General features: G+C 34.4%; 2 protein-coding genes across 2 annotated transcripts; both read left to right on the forward strand.

Annotated features, from left to right (window-relative positions):
* Positions 1-831: 831 nt before the first annotated feature.
* LOC116121115 (monocopper oxidase-like protein SKU5) lies at positions 832-6,278 on the forward strand. The gene is made up of 9 exons (XM_031407053.1): positions 832-1,038; positions 1,372-1,481; positions 1,558-1,828; positions 1,923-2,061; positions 2,763-3,126; positions 3,428-3,793; positions 3,891-3,969; positions 5,487-5,683; positions 6,008-6,278. Exons 1-9 carry the CDS (start codon positions 886-888, stop codon positions 6,114-6,116), a joined length of 1,788 nt encoding a protein of 595 aa, XP_031262913.1. The 5' UTR covers positions 832-885; the 3' UTR covers positions 6,117-6,278.
* Positions 6,279-9,074: 2,796 nt separating this feature from the next.
* Positions 9,075-22,022, forward strand: LOC116121114 (serine carboxypeptidase-like 20). Its single transcript, XM_031407052.1, has 15 exons — positions 9,075-9,122; positions 18,222-18,334; positions 18,478-18,623; positions 18,961-19,037; positions 19,192-19,314; positions 19,426-19,528; positions 19,597-19,634; positions 19,707-19,808; positions 20,351-20,431; positions 20,533-20,775; positions 21,115-21,180; positions 21,253-21,374; positions 21,483-21,596; positions 21,704-21,749; positions 21,847-22,022. Exons 1-15 carry the CDS (start codon positions 9,087-9,089, stop codon positions 21,928-21,930), a joined length of 1,494 nt encoding a protein of 497 aa, XP_031262912.1. The 5' UTR covers positions 9,075-9,086; the 3' UTR covers positions 21,931-22,022.
* The last annotated feature ends 1,423 nt before the right edge of the window (positions 22,023-23,445 follow it).

The following is a 23,445-nucleotide window of genomic DNA, read 5'->3' on the forward strand; positions in this document are numbered from 1 at the left end:
AAGAGACCAAAGTGCCCATAATAATCTTCTCTTAAATAATATTTAAGTTAAAAATGTTAATAAAGAAATAAAAATAGTTAAATCTAGAAGATTAAAAAGAATAACTTTACATATATGATATATCTATATATACAAAATCCCACCCACATTTGATTAAAATCTTATGCAAAGTTGATCAGAGAATAAGTACCAAGTAATAAACCCAATCTTTAGCTTGCATAAGTTGATTTTAACAGGGACACAGCCAAAATTTTGATTTAATGATGGCAAATTAAAAGAAAATTTTGAAATATTAAAAAAATAAAGATTAAAAAAACGAGAAATTTACCACAAAATTAAAATTTGAGGTCTAATTAATGCTTTTATTTTGAATAAACGAAGAATTATATATATATATTTGAGCTTTAACTACTTTCATAGGAGAAAGGGGGCTTTGTTATAAATACAAAGTAGGAGGGGATTTGCATAATCTTCTAATGTCAGTGGGGCATGAGCCCCCAATCAGCCTTAGTGGCTCCGTCCCGGATTCCAGTTGTGTAGTGTAAACGGAATAAGAAGGTAGAAAGGGATTCAATTTATAGCCAAAGGTGTCGGTCAAAAGATTATTTAAGCCTTCTCTAATCCCCTAAGCTTTCCCTTTTGATTAAACAAATTTCCAGACACTTTATCAATAATGATTGGCCCCACACCAGTTAAAGACAGAGCGCCTTCTTATGGGCCCCATTCTCTGGAGCTTCAAGCTGGCTCTCGCACTACTCGGTACTCACTCACTCACTGCTGACTGTTCCCACTTTCAAACCCATCTTCTGTTCTGTATTAACAGTTTAACACTCTCGCTAAAGATAAGATATTGAGTTCTAAGAGAGAGAGAAGGGAGGGGATCCAATGCCTGGAGGTGCACTGTGTTGTTGTGTTCCTTTCTTCTTCTTTCTACTTGTCGGGTGGTTCCCAAATTTTTGTTTGGGAGGTGACCCTTACGCGTTCTTTGAATGGACTGTCTCTTACATCACGGCTTCTCCCCTTGGAAGTAAACAACAGGTGCTTTTATTTCTTTTCAGATTTTCAATTATTCATTTTTATTTGATAGTTCATTGTCAATTTAATGAATTATTTTACTAAAGTAACTTAAATAATTGTTAAAGAACAGAACTTGTTAAAGGATATATTAATATTGCATGAATATATGAAAACTTTTGACACTTTTTAATCAAAATATTTGCCTATACAACCCAGTTTAGGATTTTGACTTGTGGGTCAGCTAAATATTGCTCATCCATGTCGAGTGATAATTTCAATTGCTAAGATAATGGGAGGTGCTGACACTTTTTTATTTTTTATTTTTCAAATTGTTTCAATATTGTTTTTTTCCAGGTAATAGGGATTAATGGGCAGTTTCCAGGGCCAATTCTCAACGTCACTACCAATTGGAATGTTGATATTAATGTTAAGAATGATCTTGATGAGCCATTGCTTCTCACTTGGTATAATATGTTGTTATCGTTAGAAATAGCTGGTAAAGATGGCATTATTGTTGATATTATTTCACTTCAAATGTAGGAATGGCTTACAGCATAGGAAGAATTCTTGGCAAGATGGTGTTTCAGGGACAAATTGTCCAATTCCTGCTGGTTGGAACTGGACATATCAGTTTCAGGTCAAAGATCAAATAGGAAGTTTTTTTTACTTCCCTTCCCAAAACTATCAGAGGGCTGCAGGTGGATATGGGGGAATCATCATTAACAACAGAGATGTTATTCCGTTACCCTTTTTGATGCCTGATGGTGATATTATACTCTTTATTGGTGACTGGTATACAAAGAGTCATAAGGTCAGTAAAATGTTTGTATGGCTTGCTGTTTTTGGTGTATATTAGCCATTTTTGTTATCTTCAGGAGTAGTAACCAATGCTAATTGGTAAACAGAAGCAAAGGAAAGACGTTGAGAATAATAAAGACCTTGGAGTTCCTGATGGTATCCTCATTAATGGATTTGGTCCCTATCGCTATGATGCAGCAGTTGTTCCAGAGGGCATTGCTTACCAGACAATAAATGTTGAACCAGGTAAGTTTGTGTATGTGATGCTTGAATTTCTGCTGTTGGAGCAAAACCTTGCTTAAAGTAATTAACTAAAGCAATCTTTTAAACTTGGGTTTTTCGCTGTCCCAAGTGGATTGAGTGAAACCGCTGTGGGTTTTATAGCCTCTAAGATATAGCAGTCTAAATGCTTTAATATATGATGTGCCATACAGGATATGGTGGCCTTCTCTCATAGAGTGACAGACAGTCAAGAGTTAAATCCTCTCATTTTATTATTGGCCAGTGAAACATCCAAGTGCAGCTGTGTGGTTTGCTAATTGCGGGTTTAGGTGCTCATTAGATTATAAGCATTCTATTTTTTATCTTAGTATTATTCGAAAAAGGTTACATTTTTTTGTTAGGGAAGTTTTCTCTTTAATTTTTTATTTTATTTTATTTTTATTTTTTCCTTCGTTGGAGGAAAGGGGAGGGAGGGAGGGTCAGGTGATGGTGTTTCCTAAATTTCATGGAACAATTTCTTTCAAGTTAGTTACATCTATGGTAATATGACTCCAATTCTCAGTTTCTTCTTTGGGGAGTTACACTTTACAAGCTATTAGTGATTTTTCTCTCAAGAGTCAATGGTACTTCTAATTGTGGTCAAAATTTTCTAAACATTATATCTTTTGCAATTTCATTATGTGCTTTCAATGATAGCTAAGTATTTCATATGTTATTTGAAACAGGAAAAACGTACCGCCTCCGGGTTCACAATGTTGGAACCTCAACCAGCTTAAATTTCAGGATACAAAATCATAACTTAGTACTTGTTGAGACTGAAGGATCATACACAGTTCAACAAAACTACACAAATATGGATATTCATGTTGGTCAATCGTACTCATTTTTGGTTACGATGGATCAAAATGCCAGCAGCGATTACTACATCGTTGCCAGTCCTCGGTTTGTTAATTCGTCTGATTGGGACAAAGCTAAGGGAGTGGCTATCTTGCACTACTCAAACTCTCTGGGACCTGCTTCAGGTCCTCTTCCTGATCCTCCTACTGTACTCGACACGTATTTCTCAATGAATCAAGCTCGATCCATAAGGTTGTAGTTTAAGCATATCCTTTTTCTGGATTGACATAGATATATCCTGAAATATGCTGTTGACCTTTACAAGAAGGTGTTTTCTTCAAAAAACCCTCTGTCTGAATATTTCAGCTGCTTGAAAATTGATGAACATTTAGACACGGAGAAATATCCCTGGAATGTATATCCACTATTTTTTTTTTAAAATTAAAATATGCTTAAAATTTTTAAATTTTTGCTTATATTCTTTATGGTTCTTTTGATTCTAGTAGATTTGTGCTGACTATTTTAATATCTTTGGCCTGGTGGTGATTTATAGGTGGAATGTCTCTGCTAGTGCTGCTCGTCCCAATCCACAGGGATCTTTCAAGTATGGTGAGATTACCGTGACAGAAGTATATGTAATTCTCAATAGACCTGCTGAGCTTATAGATGGGAAGTGGCGTACGACCCTCAACGGTATTTCATACTTGCCACCTTCAACACCCCTAAAGCTTGCTCAGCAATTCAACATTTCAGGGGTCTACAAGCTTGATTTCCCGTACAGATTGATGAACAGACCTGCGAAACTTGATACTTCTGTTATTAATGGTTCTTTCAAAGCTTTCATGGAGATCATCTTTCAGAATAATGATACCAATGTACAGAGCTACCATATGGATGGCTATGCATTCTTTGTTGTGGGGTAAGCTTTTGGTTTTGATATTGTTTCCTTTCTTTGTTCCTAATTTGTGGATGAAAACTGGTATTATAAATTTAAAATTTTCCTATTTGAACTGTAGTATGGATTTTGGAGTGTGGACAGAAAATAGCAGAGGCACATACAACAAATGGGATGGTGTTGCACGCAGCACTACACAGGTAATCTTCTGTTATAGTCTTTGTCCCCATGGAGTCGATTTTTGAATGCATTTAAGCTTTTACATATGTGCCCTTATTAACCTCCAAAAGGTAGAAATTAAAATTCGGCCCTCTGGAACCTGTTCATTTACATTATTCCGTGAACATGATCTGCAATTTCTTAGATGGTGAAAGTGGTACAGTTTAATAGATCTGAAGGAGGCAAGTTCAAAGCTGCTGGTGGTGTGCCATCACTGACTGACTTTTTCGGCGAAGTTCAGTTGTTGTTTGACCTTGTGGTGGGGGTCGATAATCCTTACACTGTGAAAGTGGTACGGTTCAATTGATAGGAAGGTGGCGAGTTCCAAACTTGTGTCAATGTAATATCTAGGGGTGGGCAAAAAATAGGGTAGAACTGAAACCGACCCTCACAGGATCTGTTTTGGTTCTAAAAAATTGGAACCAGTACTGTGTGGTTCCGGTTCTGATTCCACCACTGGAGGAACCGGAATTCGAACTGGGAACCGGAATCGAGACCTGGGTACTAGGGTAAGAATCGGGACTGAACTGTAATTTTTGTAAAGTTTTGGGGTGTATTTTAGTTTTGGGGTGTATTTTAATTTTTGGTGGGTGTATTTGTAATTTTTGTGAATAGTAGGGGCTAATAGTTTTCCCGAATACCTGGAACCGAAACCAGAACCTGTGTTTCAGGTTCAGGTTCCAAGCTTTTAGGAACCGGAACTGACTGGTTCTGGTTTTGGGTCCAAATCCTAAGAACCGGTCGATTCCGGTTCCGGTTCTAGGGGATTTGGGCAGGTACCCGGACCCACCGACTGCTAGTAATTTTACTCGCTGCCATTTTCCAATGAAGTTTTCACATAATCTAAGCTGTGTTTGTTTTCCTATTCCTATCCTATCCTATCCTATCCTATTCAAAGATGTGTGTTGGCCATTTTCTGGGCACTATTGTCACCGACAATTGCATTGGTTGACTGTGCAGCGTGTGGTCATCAATTTGTAATGGCAGTGTGATGAATGGTAGCAGAGGCAACAGTGATGATGGTGGCTGTGTGTCATGAGTTATGTTATGGCTTAAGATTTCTGATTTAGCCGTTTAGCCCTGGTCAATAAAGAACTACTAGGGAAAGTATTTGACAATTTTTGAAATGAAAGGAGAGGCGAGGGATAATAGCCCTAATTTGAATTAATCTTTTTTCAATATTTTCAATATTCTTCCAAAATGAATTCACAAACGAATAACCTGTTTTATTTGAAGTCTGAAAATTAGTTCCAAATACCTTTGTGATTTTCTGTATTTCAGTCTCAACCTTAGTTTCAATGTCATCTTTGTTGCTACAAATAGTCCTTTACTACCAGGGTTTTATTTATACTTTAATGCATTTTGTGGAGAGGATTTATTAGTGTTTATTTAAGTAGTTGCAAAGACAACTACTACTTTTTTTCATTTTAGTTTATATTCTTTGCTGTATGTTTATGGAATCATTAGTTATAACTTCTTATTCATCACATGATTGCAGGTCTTTCCCGGAGCTTGGACAGCTATTTTAGTTTATCTTGACAACCCCGGGATATGGAACCTCCGTACTGAGAATCTCAACTCATGGTATTTGGGCCAAGAAGTTTATATGAATGTTGTAAATCCCGAGATTGACAAATCTGAGCCTCTATTGCCTGACAACGCCATATATTGTGGTCTGCTTTCACCCTTACAGAAGTAAGTTGTTAGAAACACAACTACTTTCTCATTTAAGTCAATTTACTATGTTCCTTGCATGGAAAGTTAACTCTAAAAATATTTTTTCAGATTGAATTTGCTTCGAAATTGATCTAGATTGAAAATTGATCATTGGACATTCTTTTATTGTTAGGGAGATCTTACGGATGTCTTTTAAAGATATATATCATTTGCACAAAAAATTTTGGTGAAAGCCATACAAATGTTTGTATTTTGTTTGAAGCTATACAGTTGTGTGCCAATTTAGTTCCCTTATTCTAAACTCCTTTGCTAACTTTTATGGACTATTACTTACTTTTGCAGAGACCAAGCTCAAAGAGTTAAGTTTTCGAGCGCACCATCGATTTCCAGCGCAGATAGAACAGTTTTACTTGCATTTGTCATAGCCCTCTTTAGTTATTTAACGAAGTAACAGAGTTTTGCATCACCTATAAGTGAGCAGTATGATCATATTCTTTAAACCTGGAATATACTTGGGCCGTTCAAGGAATTCAATTTGTTTCCACAGTGCAGGAATCCATTTACTGAAGGTAGTGTACAATTTTGTTGGATAAAAGCCTTGTACCATCGCATTTACAGCATGTATCATTAACAATATAAATTTTTGAAGTAATTGCATATAAATGTTGAATGCTTTGGGACATAGAATTTGTGACATTTCCTTGGGCCTGTAGATTAATTTAGTTTATACCCAATTGAGATGGTGGACTTGGCAAAATAATCAATTTATATTTTTGTTGCTGAAAAACTATCGATATGGTACTTGTGGTGCTGTGTTTGTTCTGTCTGTGTGCGGATTTTCTTGTATGTGCTAGGAAATGGATCATCATTTTGACATGTATATGACTTAGTTTTCTTTTCCTGTAGCACCCACAGGAGATATCGGTTATCAGTTCAACAAGTATAATACTTTCTGTACATTTGTTTCGAGAGCATAAAAGATAACACTGGTAATCTATCTTATTTTTGGACAATTACTACGTTTGGATGTTAAGTAATGAAAGATTACGATAAACTTTCAATGCCAATAAGGGTTGTTGTAGGTAAAAACGGGGGTAATTCGATTATCGTTTGGGAGAGTGTCATTTTTCCATTATGAGGGTAATCAATTGTTTATACCAATTTTACCTTTAATTAATAAGCATTTTGGACACAAATGTCCTCATATGTCTATTAAATAACAATTAGTTCAAATATGCAAAATGATTTCTTTAATCTCATATAAATTTTTTGGACTAAAATGCCTTAACTATTTACATGAAAAATACCCAAAATACCCTTAGTCACCCAAGACAATTGTCGGCCACCATCGTCAACAGTCATCAAAACGGCGCACGATTGGTTGGATTTTGTCGGTTATGCATCGATCTAGCTATTTTTGACCAAATCGAAGAATGGATCTGGCTTTCCTACCATATCCACGGCCATCTGGTCGTTTCCAACCTTCAATCTAATTGAAAACGGCCAAATCGGCACACGACGGCCAAATCTGATTGGTCGTGCGCTGTTTGGGCGGCTAATGGGGATGGCTGGCAACCGGCAGTTGTCTTGGGTGGTTAGGTGTATTTTGTTAAATTTTAAACTTTTGTTGGTGGGGTGTTTTAGCTAAATTCTCAAATATAGGGGGTTAAAATGTTATAAATAATAATAATATTAACAAGGATGGGCAATTCAGTAAAAAGCCTCTAATAATATTTTATTCCTCCCAACCAAACATATTAATTATTTATCACCAATCTAATAAAACATATTAGTATAACATTCTTTCATTAATCTTCGAAGTAATCTATTTCATGGTAATTTTATATTTTCAGTGATAAAAAATTCTATGCTACATTTGAAGAATGTTTTCTTTAACTTAGAAATATCTAGCAACAGGGGATAAGTTTGAGTAAGTTTCATGTTAGTTTAAGTGTCCGTTTGATTCTGTTTCAAGCCATCTTCGTTATCCTATAGATTGTTGTCAATTGTGATCAATCACATTCTGGGTTCTGTCTATGTAAAGATTAGAAAAGATTGTTGGTGGTTATGAGGTTCAAACATCCTGAATAAGGTATGAAAGTCAGCCCATTGGATAAATAGATTGATTAAGACAAAAAAACTGTATACTTACTATCACTTTTGTTCAGTTGGATTGAATAGCAAATTTGAATTGAATACTTATTGCAGCTTAGCTTAAACGCCAAAGCTGTTTTAGATGGAAATGTGGTAAAGACATAAAGTCACCACTTTTTAATGGTGGGACTGGGAGGTGCAACATAAACCAAGTAACTTAAAAGGTTACTCACTTATATAATAATAGATTTCAATAAATGTGGGTTAGAAGAAAGCCTTTGTATGTATGTGGGCAAAGCATTTTGGTTTGAACTAGTACAAATTTGTAGTTTTTGGCAACAGAAAAAAAAAACGTTTCTCTTTTATGGTGACAAAAGGTTATCATCCTTTTTATCAAGAATTTAAATATAATACACATGCTTCTTTACATAACAAATGTATACAAGTTTTTCTCATCAAACATGAACAAAAAACATATTTTAAAGATAAGGAAACTTAGGATAAGGAATGTAGTACCAAAAACTCATCCTAAATTCAATTAAAGAAAAAGAATCATTGTACATTATATAACATAACATAACAAAACTAAACTAAATACATTAATATATCAGTGCTGACATCGTTCTAAAACATTTTATATATCACATTAACTTTTACGTTTCAAAGGACTTGCTCTATTTAATGCTGTTGTTACCACTTTTATTTTTTTTTTATACCGGAGTGTCCGTCAAATTTTATCATTATATTAACCCAATCCAAATAGTAACATTATCCTAGTGCCTAATATGACATCTCAACAGTCAAAATCTTACAAAAATAATGAAGATGTAATGGTACATTTAGTTTATTGCAGGGTAGGTTAGCAACACTTTGGTATCTAAAAATAGCACTTTAATCCTTGTTCAAAGTAACACATTTCACTGCTTGTGCAGGTCAGAGTGGTAGTTTTTTTATTCTAATGGACTGATGGTATATCTTAAAACATTGGGGCCCCAAATATTTATCCTTTTTACAGCCTTTTGTAGGATCTGGTGTTGCAAGCATGAGAAGTTCAGTTTGGTTTTGATCCACGTGTCACGCGATCATTGTTCCATTTCCCAACTATTGCCACTAGGCCAAGTTGATTTATTATTTATTTTTGTCCTTTTGTCTTAATCTTCGTTCTTGCCTTGTAAGCAATAGTATTTTAACTACTGGCTCTCCCATCTCCATCTCCATCTCCATCTCCATCCATCTATATAAATCTTTCAACGATCAATCAATCAAAGAGTGTCCTTTATTTTTATCTTTGTAATTCTTCAAAGATTTTTTTTTCTTTTTATTGTTCATGGCTAAGACTAGTCTTATCTTCTACAATCTACTGGTTTTTTACTCCTTCTTCAGCTATGTTTTCCTCACACATTCTGCTCCTCAATCTGCTCTCATCACTCAGCTTCCTAGCTTTCTGGCTCTTTTCCTTCCAAACATTATTCTGTTTTTTATCTTTTTATGTTTTTATTTCTTTTTGGCTATTTCAACAGTTTTTTTTTGTTTGGTCAAAGGTCAAACATTTTTTTTAATTTCCCTGTTCATGGTTGTATTAATGATTTTATTGTGGTGGATTTGAGGTATGTGACTGTTGATGAAGTCATGGCAAGAATCTTTTTACTATTTTGTTGAATCTGAAGGGAATCCAACAAAAGATCCGTGGTTCTGTGGCTCAATGGTGGACCAGGATCTCCAGCTTGATGGCTTTTGATATGAGCATGGTAACAATTCAATTATTTTGCTTTATAATAGCTTATATGTTATGTGTTACTATATGTTTGAATTGTTTGTGTTATATTCCTTCTGTTTTATCACAAAAGTCCTATTTGTTTGGATTGCCTTTGTTTGAATCATGTCATTCCATCTTTAGTTAATTCTAACCAAAACACCAATCATGTTTGACTCAAGCATATATGATCTTTTCTGTGCCCTTCAATTATGTAATCTTCTATTGTTTACAGTGATACTTTATTTTTTGCTCCCTTATCTTTATTGTTTCTCTTTGTAGTCATCCCTTCTTCTTTTTGTCCTCTTTGTATATTGCAGGCCCTTTCAATTTGAAGCCGCGACGACGAAAGAAACTGTGCTCAAATTGCATCTTAATCCAAACACTGGTCCAAGGTTCATCTTGATTAGTTGATTTTGTTTGATTATAAAACATTTGACTGTTTCGCACTATTAATGTATGAATGAATATTACTCATAAATATAGTCATATTCATTTTCCCATGTGTAAAATCATCTCATTCATGATTATTTTCGATTCAGGTTTCCAGCGTTATTATTTAATTCCCCGCTGGTGTTGACTTTCTTACCAAAATGAAACTGACTACACTACTGGTGACCTAAAGACTGCCTCTGATACACACTCATCCTTCTCAAGGTATTAATGGGAGGGGTGACTAATTTGCGTACTGACTATGTTATAAGTATATATTTTTTTTTTATTCCTAAGAAATTTACGTTTCAACAATTTGTGCTTGTGCAATCAGTGGTTTGACTATATCCCGAGTTCCTTTCCAACCCATTTTTTATTGCGGGAGAGTCATATGCTGGAGTAATGTGCCGACTCTGGCTTCTGAAGTTTGTAAAAGGTAGTTCTTCTTATTTCTGTATTGTTGTTTCGGGTTAATCTAAGGTGCTACTGCGGATTTCACACAGGAATTGATGCTGGTGTAAAGCCTGTTCTCAACTTCAAGGTATGCATCTTTAAAAGGTTCTTTTGATGAAGTTAAATTTCATGGCTGCAACCTCATTCATTTTATACGGATATTTGGTCGGAAATGGAGTTACAGATCCTGAGTTGATGGAAACGCTCTTGTTCCATTTGCACATGGGATGGGCCTGATCTCAGATGAGCTATTTGAGGTGGTGGACCGACTTATCATCGTATAGGGCATTTGCATGCTAGTTTCGTCTGAATCCTTAATGCTAAATAGATTGTCCCTATATTCTTGTTTGTGGAAGTAATGTTGCTACAGTTTAAAATCTCTATCTATTTACCAAAAAGTTTGATTCTTTTCCTGAAGTTGTTTCTTCCAGTGGAAAAGCTTTTTCACTTTTATACAGAAACATAAAAATGGCATAATGAGGTTTTAAAGGTGACCTCGTCTGCGGAAAGTCAAAGAATAGACTTTAAGTATTTGCTTGAAATATTTCCATTTCCAACATTAAGAGAAGTACCGCATCAATGTAGTTATGCTACCTGACCCTTGTGCCACTAGATGTACTTTATCCTTGGAAAAGTTCTAGTTGATTGATGTTTCGGTTTTTCTATTTCTGAAACTTTTAGTTTCTTAGTAATACCATCAAATTGAATAAGTATTGAGAATGGCATGAAATCTTGCTTTCCCAACACAATATCATAATGGTGTATCCGTTGCTCTATGTGGCAGGAGCGCAAAAGGAGTGCAACGGAAATTACTATAACCGATGAATGGACTTGTAACAGCAAGCTCGCTGAGGTTGACGAGGTGATTTAACTGCATTGTTAATTGGCTATAATGATTTAAGATAAGGCCAGGATATGATTCATGCGTTCCATTTATTCATAAGAATCTTATAAATTCAGGATTAGACGGTTTAAACATATACGACATTTTAGAACCATGCTATCATGGCACTGAGGCATCAGAGAAGGGCTGTTAACTTAAGGTTACCTTCCAGCTTCGCGGATTTGGTGAGACTGATAGGTACCTTCCTGTGAAAAAGGATATTTGGTCGTGCCTGCCTTTAGAGCTCCTGTGAGATGGAATTGTTCCAACTTGGCCACAACTCCTCAATAGCATCTTCTGTTCCATGCATGGTAAGTCACTTGGAAACAATCTTAGACTTCTTTCTCTACTTCCTCTGGTGATGATTTCAACATGAAGAAAATCTTATAATCCTTTTGCGTTTTATTCAATGCAACTGAAAGGATACGAAATTCTTGGTTTCTCATGGTCATTATATACATTTGAGAGACCTGCTTTCTACACTTATGCTCAGTTGGTTTTCTCAATTCATAACACTACACTACATTTCCTTCATTGTCAATATTGTGGTAGCTCGGTTTATTTTAATCAGACTTTATCTTGGTACACTTTTGAGAATCATATAGAACTCATTTTCAAATTTAATATTATTCTGTAGGATGACGAAATTGCAACTTCATGGCTCAAATCCAGCAGTTGGAAAGCAATTCACGCCGAAAGGTTAGTGATCTCTTTTTCATTTGTCTCGCAAAATTTTGAAACGGTTTTTTTATGATCCTTGTCATGAACAGGGAAGCCTTGTTGGTGATTGGCAATTATGTACACAACAATTCAATTTCACCATGACGCCGGAGCATGATCAAATACCACAAGAACCTCACTGCCAGGGGATATCGAGCCCTTATATTCAGGTATATCTCCAAACGTCTGCGTTGCATACTGCGTTGGTGCTTGCTTAAAAACCTATCTTCTGTTGCATTGTTTTGTTAATGATAGCTATTTCTATATACTCTTGTGGCAGTGGATCATGATATGTGTTGTTCCGTACACTGGCAGTGAAGCCTGGACAAGATCTGTCGGATATAAGTTGTCGATAAATGGAGGCCTTGGACCCCCGGTGGACAAGTTGCTGGGTACTTCTACTAATTTTCAAATTTCGTTCGTGATTAAAGTAATGTCTTTCTTCTTTCTACTTCAGGAAACATTCATTTTGACCGATCTTATAAATTACAGTTACCAAGGATATGAGAAAAACCTCACCTTTTTAACCATAAAGTATGCTTTTTAAATGCTAAGCTTCTATTACAGATCATGTCTAAACTGTAACTTTCACAACCAATCTTTGCCTTTGTTTTCCGTTGCGTTGGTGCGGGAGCAGGACATACCGTTCCAGAATACAAACCGCGAGAGGCATTGGACTTTTACAGCCGATTCTTGGCGGGAAAACCTATATAAAGAGATGTATGAGCTTTGTTTTGTGGTGCATACTATTGCTTGATTGGGAAGATATCAATGTTGTTTTCACTGATTCTTTTTGGTCACAGTGTTCATGGCTAAAGAATATGAAAGATTATCATAAATCATATCCAAATAGAAAGATTGATGAATTAAATTAGTTGCAGATATATGTGTTTGCACATGCAATACTTGTTCATTGCTTCTGAAAAGTTGCCTTGAAGTCATAGGTATGAATATTTAGGATGAATATCAGAAGTAAAAAAAGAATTAAACAACTTCTCAGTTTATAATGGTGTAGGAAAATAATATGGTAGATGTAAATATAAGTGATTTTGCTTGATTTAATAACTTATCCATTTTTAATAAAGTTTGAAGAGGTTTTTGATCCATTAAGTAAAGGAAAATCTTTGATGAATACATAACAATTTCATCCGTACGACCTCTAACAAGATTGGCCCAGTTTATGTAAATATAGATTCATAATTCTCATCAGAGTTTAAAAGACGAATTTCTCAAAGATATGATATAATAACAAAATCTCTTTTTGGTTTTTTGAAATAATAAAAATTTTATGTTTTACTCAACTCTTAAAATTTATCGGTTTGAATTCGTAATATATCCAAATTGCTTTCCTACCGTATATTTTATAAAAACATAAGAAATAAATCAAAATGGTTTTGAAAAAGAATAAATTAACTAACATATAAACAAAGAAATAAAATAAAATATTTTTTAATTTAAAAAAAAAAAAAAAAAAAAAAAAAAAAATAAATTAAAATTAAAAAAAAAAAATAAAAATTTTTTTACTCTAGCATTAGAATGGTTTTCTCTAACTACTAGAATGAAGTGCGTAAAAATAAAAAATAATTGGATAAATAGTTGTATCTACTAAGCCGAGGTTAGATTTAAATTGCACATGTAAAAAATGATTCTTTAAATAGTTATTCCATGGGTTATCATATAGGGGTTGTTTGGATTGGGAGTATATAAGATAACGGGAGTAATCTTCGTTTATTTTGTAAGATTCTGGTGTTTGGTTTACATGTAACAAAATATTACAGTAATCTTTTATTTCAAATAGTATTTACTGTTGGTAATATGAGGGTAATCTTATTACCTTGCTAGGGGTGCTATTAAAATACTACTGGGGTAATCTGATTTTTCTACCTATTTTGCCCTTAATTAAAAACCATTTCGAACATAATTACCTAAAATGTCTACCAAATAACAATTACTCAACCCCCTTACATTTGAAAAATTGGCTAAAAAACCCCAGCTATAAAAAAGTTTAAAAGTTAACAAAATACCCTCAACCATCCAAGATCACCGTCGACTATGACTGACCATCGTCGACCCCCGGTGTCAGTTGTCGTAATGGTGCACGATTGGTGGGATCTAACTGGTCATGCATCAGTAAGACCTTTTTCAGTTATGGATCATAGATCCATGGTCGGAAAACAGCCACAAATCTAGCCTTTTTACGGCCACATCTTTGGCCGTGAAATGGCCATAGATTTGGCTTTTTTTTGCCATGGATTTATGATCCATGGCCATTTTCGACTTTGTTGGTGGTGGTGGCTGGCTGCTGGTAGTGGTTTGGGGTAGGTGGAGATGATTTTGCTACAAATTAAAGTTTTATATGGCTGGGGTGTTTTAGCAAAATTTCATATGTAGAGGGTTAAAAAAAATGATTCAAAAAATAATAACAAAAAATACAATTATTTTAATATTTAAGAAAAAAGGCAATTTTGTAATATATATAACATACTCACCCATTTATCATTCTAATCAAACATATTATTCAACAATTTATTCGAATCAACCAAACACATTTTTTAAACATTCGTAGTAATTTTCAAGGTGATCTTTCTTTCCATTAATATAATATTCTCTATAATAAAATATTATATAATTCAAATGCCTCCATAACCTATAAAATGCTCGAGACTTGGCAAATGATAACAGAAAAGACAATAATAATAAAAAGATATTTATTTCAAAATATACAATTAATTAATTTTATTTAGGGTTGAAAGAAGCCATTTTTTATTAACCCCCAAAATGTAGTTAATTTTTTTTAATATCCCTATATTTTATAACTAGTTTCTCAACCCCCGAAGTTTAATCAAATAACAGTTTCCTATGAGATTTAAAAAATAACAAAAATCCTTCTACTATTTAGTTGACTGTTAAAATTTTATAAGATGATAAATTAATAGATACTTACTATATTGTTCTTCTACCATTTATTTTAACAATAATACTAAAAACTTAACAACCGAGAATTTCTATTATTATACATCAGGGGGATCATTGTTATAAACCCCTTTGTAAACTTAAAAATTTTAAATAAAAATTCACTTGTATGTATATTGCAAATCCAACTATTTCAAAAGAAAGCTAAAAGGGCAGTTAAAATGGGCCATCCGGTCCATGATCCATCGGCCCATTTAAATACTCCATATCAGAAATACTCGCCTCTGTAACTCTTAACACAACAATGGTGCCCAACGCTCGGCTTCTCTCACAAAAACGCTTCTTCTCCACCAAGACCCTCCACAGAAACCACCTTCAATGGCCCATAAAACAAGTCACGAAGTCAAACTTCAACGACTCTCTTCCAGAAATCAAACATCACATTGCCAACTCCCATTTCATAGCCCTCTCCTTACAGAACACCGGCTCCTTTTCCACGCCGTGGCACCGCCTCTCTGCCTTCGACACGCCCCACACGGCTTACTCCAAAGCCAAGTTCGCCGCCGAACGCTTTCAAATACTTCAGTTCGCCGTCTGCCCCTTCAAGATTGAAGCTCGCAAAGTCGTTGCCTTTCCGTACAACTTTCATTTGTTCCCCAGAGATGAACTCAAGCTCGGAATGCCTTCTTATAGTTTCACATGTCAAACATCGTCTCTAAATTCCATGGCGAAAGAGGGTTTTGATTTTAATGCTTGTATATATGATGGTAAGGTTAAAGTTTTCATTTTGAGAGATAACCGGTTGATCATTTTTTGTTCTAAAAAATGATCCTTTACGATGTTGCACTTTTTTAAGTGCTTTATTGTTAGAAGCTTGTGAAAAAAGCAAGTGGCTTTTAGAAAGAAAATTTTTGTTTTTAATACTTTCATAAGTCATGGTGAGTTTAAAATTTTCATCGAGAGATGCCCTTGAGCATTTTTGTGTAGAAGTGATTTTTGTTGATGTTGTTTGGATAAGTGCTTTCTACTAGAAGCTTGTGAATAAAGCTAGCGGGTCTTAGAAAATAAAACTTTTGCTTTTAATCCTTGCATATGTGATGGCGAGTTTAAAATTTTCATTTGAGAGATGCCCAGTTGAGCATTTTTGTTTAGAAGGGATTTTTGTTGATGTTGTTTGGTTCAGTTGTGAAAAGGATATTTGGTCGTGCCTGCCTTTAGAGCTCCTGTGAGATGGAATTGTTCCAACTTGGCCACAACTCCTCAATAGCATCTCTGTTCCATGCATGGTAAGTCACTTGGAAACAATCCTTAGACTTCTTTCTCTACTTCCTTCTGGTGATGATTTCAACATGAAGAAAATCTTATAATCCTTTTGCGTTTTATTCAATGCAACTGAAAGGATACGAAATTCTTGGTTTCTCATGGTCATTATATCATTTGAGAGACCTGCTTTCTACACTTATGCTCAGTTGGTTTTCCAATTCATAACACTACTACTACATTTCCTTCATTGTCAATATTGTGGTAGCTCGGTTTATTTTAATCAGACTTTATCTTGGTACCTTTTGAGAATCATATAGAAGCTCATTTTCAAATTTAATATTATTCTGTAGGATGACGAAATTGCAACTTCATGGCTCACAATCCAGCAGTTGGAAAGCAATTCACGCCGAAAGGTTAGTGATCTCTTTTTCATTTGTCTCGCAAAATTTTGAAACGGTTTTTTTATGATCCTTGTCATGAACAGGGAAGCCTTGTTGGTGATTGGCAATTATGTACAACAACAATTCAATTTCACCATGACGCCGGAGCATGATCAAATACCACAAGAACCTCACTGCCAGGGGATATCGAGCCCTTATATTCAGGTATATCTCCAAACGTCTGCGTTGCATACTGCGTTGGTGCTTGCTTAAAAACCTATCTTCGTTGCATTGTTTTGTTAATGATAGCTATTTCTATATACTCTTGTGGCAGTGGATCATGATATGTGTGTTCCGTACACTGGCAGTGAAGCCTGGACAAGATCTGTCGGATATAAGTTGTCGATAAATGGAGGCCTTGGACCCCCGGTGGACAAGTTGCTGGGTACTTCTACTAATTTTCAACATTTCGTTCGTGATTAAAGTAATGTCTTTCTTCTTTCTACTTCAGGAACATTCATTTTGACGATCTTATAAATTACAGATATACCAAGGATATGAGAAAAACCTCACCTTTTTAACCATAAAGGTATGCTTTTTAAATGCTAAGCTTCTATTACAGATCATGTCTAAACTGTAACTTTCACAACCAATCTTTGCCTTTGTTTTCGTTGCGTTGTGCGGGAGCAGGACATACCGTTCCAGAATACAAACCGCGAGAGGCATTGGACTTTTACAGCCGATTCTTGCGCGGGAAAACCTATATAAAGAGATGTATGAGCTTTGTTTTGTGGTGCATACTATTGCTTGATTGGGAAGATATCAATGTTGTTTTCACTGATTCTTTTTGGTCATCAGTGTTCATGGCTAAAGAATATGAAAGATTATCATAAATCATATCCAAATAGAAAGATTGAATGAATTAAATTAGTTGCAGAATATATGTGTTTGCACTGCAATACTTGTTCATTGCTTCTGAAAAGTTGCCTTGAAGTCATAGGTATAATATTTGGATGAATATCAGAAGTAAAAAAAGAATTAAACAACTTCTCAGTTTATAATGGTGTAGGAAAATAATATGGTAGATGTAAATTAGTGATTTTGCTTGATTTAATAACTTATCCATTTTTAATAAAGTTTGAAGGGTTTTTGATCCATTAAGTAAAGGAAAATCTTTGATGAATACATAACAATTTCATCCGTACGACCTCTAACAAGATTGGCCCATTTATGTAAATATAGATTCATAATTCTCATCAGAGTTAAAAGCACGAATTTCTCAAAGATATGATATAATAACAAAATCTCTTTTTGGTTTTTTGAAATAATAAAAATTTTATGTTTTTACTCAACTCTTAAAATTTATCGGTTATGAATTGTAAATATATCCAAATTGCTTCCTACCGTATATTTTATAAAACATAAGAAATAAATCAAATGGTTTGAAAAAAATAATTAACTAACATATAAACAAAGAAATAAAATAAAATATTTTTTAATTTAAAAAAAAATAGTAAATGTATGTAAGAGTTACTTAACTTGTAAAATATATACTATTTTTTTACTCTAGCATTAGAATGGTTTTCTCTACTACTAGAATGAGTGCGTAAAAATAAAATAATTGGAATAATAGTTAAGACTAGTCTTATCTTCTACAATCTACTGGTTTTTTACTCCTTCTTCAGCTATGTTTTCCTCACACATTCTGCTCCTCAATCTGCTCTCATCACTCAGCTTCCTAGCTTATCTGGCTCTTTTCCTTCCAAACATTATTCTGGGTATTTTTATCTTTTTATGTTTTTATTTCTTTTTGGCTATTTCAACAGTTTTTTTTGTTATTGGTCAAAGGGTATCAAACATTTTTTTTAATTTCCCTGTTCATGGTTGTATTAATGATTTTAATTGTGGTGGGATTTTGAAGGTATGTGACTGTTGATGAAAGTCATGGCAAGAATCTTTTTTACTATTTTGTTGAATCTGAAGGGAATCCAACAAAAGATCCTGTGGTTCTGTGGCTCAATGGTGGACCAGGATGCTCCAGCTTTGATGGCTTTGTATATGAGCATGGTAATCAATTCAATTATTTTGCTTTATAATAGCTTATATGTTATGTGTTACTATATGTTTGAATTGTTGTGTGTATATTCCTTCTGTTTTATCACAAAAAGTCCTATTTGTTTGGATTGCCTTGTTGTGAATCATGTCATTCCATCTTTTAGTTAATTCTAACCAAAAACACAAATCTAATGTTTGTTACTCAAGCATATATGATCTTTTCTGTGCCCTTCAAATTATGTAATCTTCTATTGTTTTACTAGTGATACTTTATTTTTTGCTCCCTTATTCTTTATTGTTTCTCTTTGTAGTCATCCCTTCTTCTTTTTGTCCTCTTTGTATATTGCAGGCCCTTTCAATTTTGAAGCCGCGACGACGAAAGAAACTGTGCTCAAATTGCATCTTAATCCAAACAGCTGGTCCAAGGTTTACATTCTTGATTAGTTGATTTTGTTTGATTATAAAACATTTGACTGTTTCGCACTATTAATGTATGAATGAATATTACTCATAAATATAGTCATATGTTCATTTTCCCATGTGTAAAATCATCTCATTCATGATTATATTTCGATTTCAGGTTTCCAGCGTTATATATTTAGATTCCCCCGCTGGTGTTGGACTTTCTTACTCGAAAAATGAAACTGACTACACTACTGGTGACCTAAAGACTGCCTCTGATACACACTCATTCCTTCTCAAGGTATTGAATGGGAGGGGTGACTAATTTGGCGTACTGACTATGTTATAAGTATATATATTTTTTTTATTCCTAAGAAATTTAAGTTTCAACAATTTGTGCTTGTGCAATCAGTGGTTTGAGCTATATCCCGAGTTCCTTTCCAACCCATTTTTTATTGCGGGAGAGTCATATGCTGGAGTATATGTGCCGACTCTGGCTTCTGAAGTTGTAAAAGGTAGTTCTTCTTATTTCTGTATTGTTGTTTCGGGTTAATCCTAAGGTGCTACTGCGGATTTCACACAGGAATTGATGCTGGTGTAAAGCCTGTTCTCAACTTCAAGGTATGCATCTTTAAAAGGTTCTTTTGAGTGAAGTTAAATTTCATGGCTGCAACCTCTATTCATTTTATACAGGGATATTTGGTCGGAAATGGAGTTACAGATCCTGAGTTTGATGGAAACGCTCTTGTTCCATTTGCACATGGGATGGGCCTGATCTCAGATGAGCTATTTGAGGTGGGTGGACCGACTTATCATCGTATAGGGCATTTGCATGCTAGTTTCGTCTGAATCCTTAATGCTAAATAGATTGTCCCTATATTCTTGTTTGTGGAAGTAATGTTGCTACAGTTTAAAATCTCTATCTATTTACCAAAAAGTTTGATTCTTTTCCTGAAGTTGTTTCTTCCAGTGGAAAAGCTTTTTCACTTTTATACAGAAACATAAAAATGGCAGTAATGAGGTTTTAAAGGTGACCTCGGTCTGCAGGAAAGTAGCAAAAGAATAGACTTTAAGTATTTGCTTGAAATAATTTCCATTTCCAACATTAAGAGAAGTAACCGCATCAATGTAGTTATGCTACCTGACCCTTGTGCCACTAGATGTACTTTATCCTTGGAAAAGTTCTAGTTGATTGATGGTTTCGGTTTTCTATTTCTGAAACTTTTAGTTTTCTTATTAGATACCATCAAATTGAAATAAGATATTGAGAATGAGCATGAAATCTTGCTTTCCCAACACAAAATATCATAATGTGTATCCGTTGCTCTATGTGGCAGGAGGCGCAAAAGGAGTGCAACGGAAATTACTATAACCCGATGAATGAGACTTGTAACAGCAAGCTCGCTGAGGTTGACGAGGTGATTTAACTGCATTGTTAATTGGCTATAATGATTTAAGATAAGGCCAGGCGATATGATTCATGCGTTCCATTTATTCATAAGAATCTTATAAATTTCAGGATATAGACGGTTTAAACATATACGACATTTTAGAACCATGCTATCATGGCACTGAGGCATCAGAGAATATGGCTGTTAACTTAAGGTTACCTTCCAGCTTCCGGGAGTTGGGTGAGACTGATAGGTACCTTCCTGTGAGAAAAAGGATATTTGGTCGTGCCTGGCCTTTTAGAGCTCCTGTGAGAGATGGAATTGTTCCAACTTGGCCACAACTCCTCAATAGCATCTCTGTTCCATGCATGGTAAGTCACTTGGAAACAATCCTTAGACTTCTTTCTCTACTTCCTCTGCTGGTGATGATTTCAACATGAAGAAAATCTTATAAATTCCCTTTTGCGTTTGATTAACAATGCAACTGAAAGGATACGAAATTCTTGGTTTCTCATGGTCATTATATAATCATTTGAGAGACCTGCTTTCTACACTTATGCTCAGTTGGTTTTCCAATTCATAACACTAGCTACATTTTCCTTCATTGTCAATATTGTGGTAGCTCGGTTTATTTGTAATCAGACTTTATCTTGGTACACTTTTGAGAATCATATAGAAGCTCATTTTCAAATTTAATATTAATTCTGTAGGATGACGAAATTGCAACTTCATGGCTCAACAATCCAGCAGTTAGGAAAGCAATTCACGCCGAAGAGGTTAGTGATCTCTTTTTCATTTGTCTCTGCAAAATTTTGAAACGGTTTTTTATGATCCTTGTCATGCAACAGGGAAGCCTTGTTGGTGATTGGCAATTATGTACAAACAAAATTCAATTTCACCATGACGCCGGGAGCATGATCAAATACCACAAGAACCTCACTGCCAGGGGATATCGAGCCCTTATATTCAGGTATATCTCAAACGTCTGCGTTGCATACTGCGTTGGTGCTTGCTTAAAAACCTATCTTCTGTTGCATTGTTTTGTAATGATAGCTATTTCTATATACTCTTGTGGCAGTGGGGATCATGATATGTGTGTTCCGTACACTGGCAGTGAAGCCTGGACAAGATCTGTCGGATATAAAGTTGTCGATAAATGGAGGCCTTGGACCTCCGGTGGACAAGTTGCTGGGTACTTCTACTAACATATTTGCAACATTTCGTTCGTGATGAAAGTAATTGTCTTTCTTTCTTTCTACTTCAGGAAACATTCATTTTGACTGGTCTTATAAATTACAGATATACTCAAGGATATGAGAAAAACCTCACCTTTTTAACCATAAAGGTATGCTTTTTAAATGCTAAGCTTCTATTACAGATCATGTCTAAACTGTAACTTTCACAATCAATCTTTGCCTTTGTTTTTCGATTGCGTTGTGCAGGGAGCAGGACATACCGTTCCAGAATACAAACCGCGAGAGGCATTGGACTTTTACAGCCGATTCTTGGCCGGAAAACCTATATGAAAGAGATGTATTGAGCTATGGTTTTGTGTGCATACATATTGCTTGATTGGGAAAGATATCAATGTTGTTTTCACTGATTCTTTTTGGTCATCAGTGTTCATGGCTGAAAGAATATGAAAGATATATCAATAAATCATATCCAAATAGAAAGATTGAATGAATTAAATTAGTTGCAGAATATATGTGTTTGCACATGCAATACTTGTTCATTGCTTCTGAAAAGTTGCCTTGAAGTCATAGGTATGAATATTTATGGGATGAATATCAAGAAGTAAAAAAAGAATTAAACAACTTCTCAAGTTTATAATGGTGTAGGAAAATAAATATGGTACGATGTAAATATAAGTGATTTTGCTTGATTTTAATAACTTTATCCATTTTTAATAAAGTTTGAAGAGGTTTTTGATCCATTTAAGTAAAGGAAAATCTTTGATGAATAACAATAACAATTTTATCAACCGTACGACCTCTAACAAGATTTGGCCCAAGTTTATGTAAATATAGATTCATAATTCTCATCAGAGTTAAAAGACGGGAATTTCTCAAAGATATGATATAATAACAAAAATCTCTTTTTGGGTTTTTGAAATAATAAAAAATTTTATGTTGTTACTCAACTCTTAAAATTTATACGGTTATGAATTAGTAAATATTATCAAATTGCTTTCCTACCGTATATTTTATAAAAACATAAGAAATAAATCAAAATGGTTTTGAAAAAGAATAAATTAACTAACATATAAACAAAGAAATAAAATAAAATATTTTTTAATTTAAAAAAAAAAAAAAAAAAAAAAAAAAAAATAAATTAAAATTAAAAAAAAAAAATAAAAATTTTTTTACTCTAGCATTAGAATGGTTTTCTCTAACTACTAGAATGAAGAGCGTAAAAATAAAAAATAATTGGGTAAATAGTTGTATCTACTAAGCCGAGGTTAGATTTAAATTGCACATTAAAAAAAAATGATTCTTTAAATAGTTATTCCATGGGTTATCATATAGGGGTTGTTTGGATTGCGGGTATATAAGATAACGGGAGTAATCTTCATTTATTTTGTAAGATTCCGATGTTTAGTTTGCAAATAATAAAATATTATAACAATCTTTTATTTCAAATAGTATTTATCGTTGGTAATATGGGGGGTAATTTTATTACTTTACTAGGGGTGTTATTAAAACATTATTGAGGTAATCTGATTTTCTACCCATTTTTCCCTTAATTAAAAACCATTTCGAACATAATTACTCTCAAATGTCTATCAAATAACAATTACCTAACCCCTTTACATTTGAGAAATTGGCTAAAACACCCTAGCTATAAAAAAGTTTAAAAGTTAACAAAATACCCCCAGCCACCTAAGATCACCGCCAGCCGTGATTGACCACAGTTGACCCCCGGTGTCAGTTGCCGTAATGGTGCCCAATCGGTGGGATCTAGCGGGTTATGCGCTGGTAAGACCTTTTTCAGTCATGGATCATAGATCCATGGCCGAAAAACGGCCACAGATCTAGCAT

The sequence above is a fragment of the Pistacia vera genome, unplaced genomic scaffold (assembly GCF_008641045.1).
Source record: "Pistacia vera cultivar Batoury unplaced genomic scaffold, PisVer_v2 Contig966, whole genome shotgun sequence".
Taxonomy (NCBI): domain Eukaryota; kingdom Viridiplantae; phylum Streptophyta; class Magnoliopsida; order Sapindales; family Anacardiaceae; genus Pistacia; species Pistacia vera.

Coding starts and splice junctions, on each gene's coding strand:
- LOC116121115 (XM_031407053.1), top strand. CDS start 886: ATGCCTGGAGGTGCACTGTGTTGTTGTGTTCCTTTCTTCTTCTTTCTA. Junction 1,482..1,557: donor GAGCCATTGCTTCTCACTTG/GTATAATATGTT, acceptor CTTCAAATGTAG/GAATGGCTTACAGCATAGGA. Junction 3,794..3,890: donor TATGCATTCTTTGTTGTGGG/GTAAGCTTTTGG, acceptor TTTGAACTGTAG/TATGGATTTTGGAGTGTGGA.
- LOC116121114 (XM_031407052.1), top strand. CDS start 9,087: ATGGCTAAGACTAGTCTTATCTTCTACAATCTACTG. Junction 18,335..18,477: donor CCTTCCAAACATTATTCTGG/GTATTTTTATCT, acceptor GGGATTTTGAAG/GTATGTGACTGTTGATGAAA. Junction 19,315..19,425: donor CACACTCATTCCTTCTCAAG/GTATTGAATGGG, acceptor TTGTGCAATCAG/TGGTTTGAGCTATATCCCGA.